Source organism: Sinocyclocheilus rhinocerous, unplaced genomic scaffold (assembly GCF_001515625.1).
Source record: "Sinocyclocheilus rhinocerous isolate Xijiao unplaced genomic scaffold, SAMN03320098_v1.1 scaffold2540, whole genome shotgun sequence".
Lineage (NCBI taxonomy): Eukaryota > Metazoa > Chordata > Actinopteri > Cypriniformes > Cyprinidae > Sinocyclocheilus > Sinocyclocheilus rhinocerous.
In genome coordinates this window covers 82,554-89,762 of record NW_015629637.1, presented here as the reverse complement: position 1 = coordinate 89,762, position 7,209 = coordinate 82,554, and the positions used below count along the sequence as shown (strand labels likewise).

Sequence of the window (7,209 nt, the reverse complement as noted above, 5' to 3'; positions counted from 1 at the left end):
CCAACCTTAACCAATGTCGAACACCTTATTAAAGACTTGATTCTGATCCAGATTCTGATCCACACTCACAACCCTTGCTGATCAAGTGTCACTCGATCGCTAACAAAGCCATACGGTTTAAGGGCTTATTCTATCCCCCCACGCACACATACACACAAGACACTGCATCTGCAAACCTTCACATTTCAACAACACCACAAAGCTATCTGAAAACATGCATAGTGAATCCCACAGAAGCCCAGTATGACTGCAGGCGTCCAGCACACATCAGCGTGGCCAGCCGTGCCGCTGCAGCTGCCCACATTGAGAGTATTTTGGGAATGTTCTGGGCTCTCTGGCTGCAGCATGGCATGTGTGACTGCGAGCAACTCATGTTTAGGCTGTACCGCATTCCACGCCGTCCATATAGTAGCTACACCACGGGTTTAAGATGCTGCTTGGGAAATTCTGAAATGAAAATTACAAAAATGCAAAGGCCAATGTTTGGGTTTGGAAGAAAAATGTTTCTGGTTCACCTAATTGTGAACGCAAGGTTTTTCAACATGCCACAGCCATAAAAGTAAACAAACATTGAGCCTTCAGGATTTTATACACGGAATTAAACTCAAAATTTCAAGGTCAAATGCTGCCGTCATGTCAGAATGTTACAATTTTTGTGAAAAACAGAAATATGTATGTAATAAGCCAATGCATCAGTTTATTCCAGCCAAAATCACTGAAGCAGGGCTTTTCTGGAGGAATTAATATATAATATGAATATATAATATATGATATGACATGAAATATGACATGAAAAAAAAATATATATATAATATTATCTACTTTTTACTTAGAATATTTAAAATGATATAGTCTTAGCATTAGTCTTAGAATTTGTCTTTAGCATTAAATTAGTCTTAGCATTTTATTTTATACACATTTTATTTTCTAGAAGTCCATCCAGCAAAATTGCCTACATATAAACAAACATCCATATACAGTAAATATATTCACATAAATGTAGTAAATACACATTCATGTTGCTCAAACAGGAACATGGCGTTAGCAGCAAGGTCATGGGTTCGATTCCCAGGGAATGCATGAACTGAAAATGTGTATATCTTGAAATAGCATCAGATAACGGCATCTCCCAAATGCATAAAAGTAAACGTAAATATTCGCTCATCAAAGAATATAATCTGAAAGACAATAAACCAATAAAAAATAAGTGCTGGCATATGCATGATCACTTTAGGTCTTCATATTTTTTTGATTACATGCCCATTCTGCAAACTACCTCACATATATTCCGTGTACCTGAGCAGAAAGTCGCGGTGCACTCCTCTGCGCGTGGGCCACTGTATCCCTCACCAGCTCGTGAACTCCCAGAAGCACTTGCTCCAGGTCCTGCGCTCCATGCATGCGGGTGGAGAGCGTCTCTAACGATCGCACAAACTCCCTCCAATGGGCGTCCACTTCGGCCAGGCTGGCGAGACACCCTCGCACCACGTTGAGGCAGTAGCCCATGCAGGGCTTGCTGGCGGTCAGACCCTGACAGTGCGGGCAGTAGCTCATCCTCAGCAGCCCACGTCTACACTCACGGCTGAGCTGAATGTGGTCGGTCGTATTGATGACCTCGACGCCCAAGTGAAGCGCTTGGAGGAACACCCGGCCAGGCAGTGAGGCCCGGGAGATGTGCGCGGCGAGGCGACTCGGGGCTCTGCCATATGGCGCCAGATCCCGACAGGCCATGCGGACACACTCGGCGTACGGTGGAGACAAGCGGGAGAGACCCGGCTCCACCAGCCGCTCGTAAACCAGGGGGAAAAGGGCGTCAAAGAAGCGGTGTGAAGCTTCTTCCAGACTGAGCTCGGAGCCCAAGACAAAGAGACCCACATCTGTGAAAAACTCCCCGATGGGAGCCGCCGCAGGACTGGCCAGGTCACGGTATGTGTGCAGGAGGATGGCATGAGTGTGGTTCTCCGCCTGACGGACCAGGGAGTCCACGGTTTCTGGAAGAAAGACAAAAAAGATGTGAAAGACAGTTCAAAGGAAAGTTATTACATTCAAAACATGATCAATCATTCACAATAAGCCCTGGTCCATTTAGAAATGGTCTTGTTCGATTTCACATTGACCTTTTGATTAGAAATGAATAAAGCAGAATTGTTCACATGCTACACAGGTTTGTCCATTCAGTTTGTTCAATATACACTCACAAGACTTTTAACCTATGGAAGTCCATCAGAAAGGTTATTTAGAAACAGAGTTGACTAGCAATGTCTAGAGATTAATGAAACAGAAACTTTCATATGCTATGCAGGTTTGTCTACCACTCAAAAATGTGTGGTCAGTACTTTTTTTTTTTTAAATAAATTAATATTTGTATTCAGCAAGGATGCATTAAAGTGACAGTAAAGACATTTATAATGTTACAAAAGATTGCTCTTTCAAATAAATAAGCTGTTCTTTTGATTTTTTTTTTTTTAATTTATCAAAGAATCCTGAAAATAAATGTACTATGATTTCTGCAAATATATGAAGCAGCACAACTCTGTTCAACATTGGTAACAGGGTTTGAAATTAACCTTTTCACTCACCAGCCAATGGGTACAGGGCTGGACTGGGGTTAAAATTCGTCCCTGGACAAATCCAGCCTACCCGGCCCTCAAGGTTCCCTGTGAATGTTTCGCTGTGTTATAGGGTCTTCAATTGGAGTAAGTAAATAAATAAATAAATGAGGACAAAAACAAATAATGATATATTTCTGAATTCACAGCAAATGCAACAAACTAATAGCCTACTGCATTTGTGTCACATAGAAATGCACTTGACAGTATAAGCATTGATTTTGTGCTAGAACATAGGAAATTTACTGATAATAAATGCTGTCCTCCTTTCCTCACCCTCATGTCTTTCCACCTGTGTGAGTCTTACTTTCTTGTAAAAAACAAAAGATATTTTGTAGAATGTTACCAAATCATTTTGGTTACTCTGACAGCGTTACCCGCCACAGCTGATTTTTACCCACATTTGGCGGGTTGGCTGGTGTTAATTTCAAACCCTGATTGGTAATAATAAGAAATGTTTCCTGAGCAGCAAATCAGCATATTAGAATGATTTCTGAAGGATCGTGTGACACTGAAGACTGGAGTAATGATGCTGAAAATTCAGATTTGCATCACAGGAATAAATTACATTTTAAAATAGAAAACAGTTATTTTAAATTGTAATAATATTTCACAATTTTACTGTTTGTATTTTTGATCAAATAAATTCAGCCTTGGTGAGCAGAAGAGACTTACACATTAAAAAACATTTGAACAGTTGTGTACCTCTGACATTTGCATAAAAAAATGTCATAAAACTAGTGGCATTCTTGCAATATTGTTTGTGCTTTGAGTGTGTAAAAGCCCACAACAAAGAAATGAGTCCCAGTCCCTTTGAAAGTAGCAGAACAGAGAATGGCTCTTCCTGCAGGCAAACCCAATATGAAATGCTTTTTTATCTGTGTGCAACAAGATCTAAAGGGCTTCCTCAGTCCAGAGAGAGAGAGAGAGAGAAATAAAAAAGTGGATAACATGACGCAAAGAGCTTGAAGATACAAGGGTGCAATGATGTCTTGAAGCATTCTCCATATCTCTGCGTTTAAAGAGCACATTGAAAGAACATCTGTCTTTTTTTTATTAGTCTCTATTATCTGTTAACGATGCCCAAAATCATCTTTGTGCAAATTTTTCAAACACTCAGCACTAATTCCTATGTGATGTATAACCAACAGTAACTCAGAGAACATTATGTTGTTAATGACTCATAGCTATTGTAGTTTTAATGGGCTTTCTTACTTCGGTTTTAATTCTGTTTGCGGTTTCTTGTTTAAAAAAGAAAGAAAGAAAGAAAAAATTTGGATATCTAACATCTAATTTAATACATAGATGTATTAAAAATCACAATAGAAAACAGATATTTTAAATTGTAATAATATTTTAAAATATTACTGTTTTACTTGTATTTTTGATCAAATAAATGCAGCCTTGGTGAGCTGAAGAGACATCTTTCAAAAACATTAATCTACAGGCCCAAAACTTTTGAAGGGTAGTGTATTTTGGCAAAAGAGATTTCAGACTTGTAAACTTGAGGCCAATAATATTGTTGGATTAAATCCTTCAGCTTTGATGTCAGCCAATAAATTATATTAAACACATTTTACAATCTGAGGACCACTGGGAGGATATTTCTACATAAAGAGTGCAAACACATGCCTTCACCATGAAGGACGAGGAAGACAGAGAGGAAGACTGGAGAAAGGCCAGATAAGCAGAAATAACCTGATGCAGGTTACAGGATCAGCATGGCAGGACGTCCAATTTCCTGCTGAAATCTTTTTGTCTATGGATGAAGCACGACTTGCAGAGTTAGCAAAATCCTCACTGCACTTTTTATGAGCCCCGAGAACTACCTGAAGGACAACAAAACCTCAGTTGACCAAAACCTCCTGTGTCTCCTTGTTAACACCAGAATAACTTATATATAGTATATAGTACAGAACAATTATATATTTTAGTGGAAATACTATAATATGTTGTAGAGTCTCAGTTTCTCCCAAGGTTTTCCCCTTGTCACACACACACACATATATATATATATATATATATCACATTATTCTATTTCATTCATTTTCTAAATAGTATGTTTTACAACATTATGCTCATGATATAAAACCATATATAGCAATGATATTGTTTAAAGCAATGTTTGATTGATTTTTTTTTTTGTTTTTTTTGTTAAAAAAATACAAAATACAATTTTGATAATTTAAGAAAGAAAAAAAAAACTAGTGTGATGATCAGACCGTCATTCTTTCCTTACAACCCATCTAGTAACTCAACGAATCTGACTTTTCTCTTCTCCTTGGCACTTGGGAAGTGCTAATGTTGGACCCTGATTGTAGCTTTGCACATATATTACACTGCTGGCATGTTATCCATGGCATGATTCTTTGTAAATAAATGTCTGACTGCAGCTTTGTACAAAGAAATATGTCTGTCTGAGAGCCGAGCACATCATGTGCCTATCATGGGTTGTGGTGTAAGTGTGATGAGGACGAGACATGTAAAGAAAGAGTGTGCCGGGGCAGAGAAAGAGAGATCTGAGAGAGTAAAAGAAGGTGTTGTTGTTGTTGTTTCTTTAAATAACTTTACTGTATCATCTCCATCCCTGAGAACATCCAGTACAAACCGAGACCTTAATGTAATTTTACCTTCTCTGACAACAATCCACAAGCACACTTCAGCGCTAGAGAGGCAATCAATCCCCTAGACTGGTGAAAGAATCACTAGCTGCATCATGAGAGCAGGTCAACAGAATCCTCTCTCAAAATAAAGGTTCTGAAAGCGGGTTTTCACTGCAGGCCTATCATAGAACCACCATTTTTTGGGGTTTGCCACAGAACCTTTAAGTGAACAGTTCTTCAAACAACCATTTATTCAAACTACCATTGTAAAAATCTAAACAACCATTTTCACTCTAAATAATTGTGTGTTGTGGAAAGTTTGCATAGCCTGAAAAATAAAGGTTTGAAAATAGAGCACTGCTGGTTCCAATAAGAACCTCTATCATCCATGGAACCTTTCCATTCCACAAAAGGTTCTTATAATGAAAAAAATGTTGTTTAGATTAAAATAAACTTTTTTTTTAAGAACTGTTCACAGAATGGTTCTTTGGGGAACAAAAAAAACGGTTCTTCTATGAACCTTTTGTGCAATGGAAAGATTCCACACTCTGAAAAATAAAGGTTCTTTAATGGCATCTATTGTTCCATTAAAAACATGAAATACTCTTAATTAAGGGTTTCAAAAAGGGTTTTCTGCATTGATGTCATGGAAAAACAATTTTGGGATCCCAAAGAACCTTTCAGTGATCAGTTCTTAAAATAATCTTTTTTATATTTTTAAGCGTGCCAACATTTTATTTAAAGGGGTCATATGACGTTGCTAAAAAAGAACATTATTTTGTGTGTTTGGTGTAATGAAATGTGTTTATGCAGTTTAAGGTTCAAAAAGCACATTATTTTCCACATACTGTACATTATTGTTTCTCCTCTATGCCCCGCCTTTCTGAAACATGTCGAATTTTTCAAAGCTCATCGTTCTGAAAAGCGAGGTGTGCTCTGATTGGCCAGCTATTTAGTGCGTTGTGATTGGCCGAATACCTCAAGCGTGTGACGTAAATGTTACGCCCCTTACCATACTGTGATCCCGTGTCCCGGGGAGACGAGACAAAACCAATAAAACCCATTATAAATGAGGCATTTGTTGCAGCCAGTGGGGACATAATTACTGATTATAATGACTTATACTGTCTGGCGTGGACGAGTCTTAACTTTTATAAAGAATATCTCTTTGGGTTTGAGACTTTAGTCTTTGCAACTTTAGGGATCTTATCTATTCACGAACAGCTTGTAACACTCCAAAGAGAAAGGAAAACTTGAAATCGCATCATATGACCCCTTTAAGGTTCTTTAAATGTAAATGTTCCTCACTGATTTTATGATTTTTTAAGAACTGTTCACTGAAAGCTTTGGGGAACAAAAAATGGTTCTTCTATTGCAGTGGTTCTCAATTCCAGTCCTCACGTACCACCGCTCTGCACATTTTGTATGTATCTCTTATCACTTCTGACGTTTGTTCTATTCGACCGTAAGTTCCTTGTGAAGTGGACATCACAGGATATTCCGCCATAATTCCAGTTCGAAGTGAGTGTATATGTTCCATTCAAAGTGTGCGATACATGAATTTAAATTGTATTTATTTACAGAGCTATATTATGTCACACTTCTGTAGTAAGTTTCGTCTGTGTGTAAAGACGCTGCAGGCCGTGACGTAGCGCAAATCCATGAATATATGTTCCGAAATGAAGTAAACTTCAATGGATTTCCCGTGCTCAGGGAGTAGGGAGCAAAGAACACTGTGTAGGGACCATGTCAATTGGAACGCAGTTTATGCATGGAGCTCTCTTGTAACAAGCTGGTTATGTGAATCAGGTGTGTTAAATAAGAGAGACATGCAAAATATGCAGAGCGGTGGTATGCGAGGACTGGAATTGAGAACCACTGTACTATGGCATCACACCCCTCTTGAAACATTTTTTTTTTAATAGTGTGGATGTTAAAGGGGTCCTATTATGCTCTTTTACAAAGTCTTGATTTTGTTTTGGGGGTGTACTAGAACA

At 38.4% G+C, this 7,209-nt stretch overlaps 1 protein-coding gene across 1 annotated transcript in view; it reads right to left on the bottom strand.

Annotated features, from left to right (window-relative positions):
• The window catches only part of LOC107739379 (glypican-5-like), a 185,565-nt gene extending 179,963 nt beyond the window's left edge, over positions 1-5,602 (bottom strand). The window contains exons 1-2 of the mRNA XM_016551477.1: positions 5,590-5,602; positions 1,297-1,991 (exon numbers count right to left, since the gene is read on the bottom strand). Coding sequence (XP_016406963.1) covers positions 1,297-1,991; positions 5,590-5,602 — 708 coding nt within the window. The remainder of the gene's footprint in view (positions 1-1,296; positions 1,992-5,589) is intronic.
• Between the last annotated feature and the right edge of the window lie 1,607 nt (positions 5,603-7,209).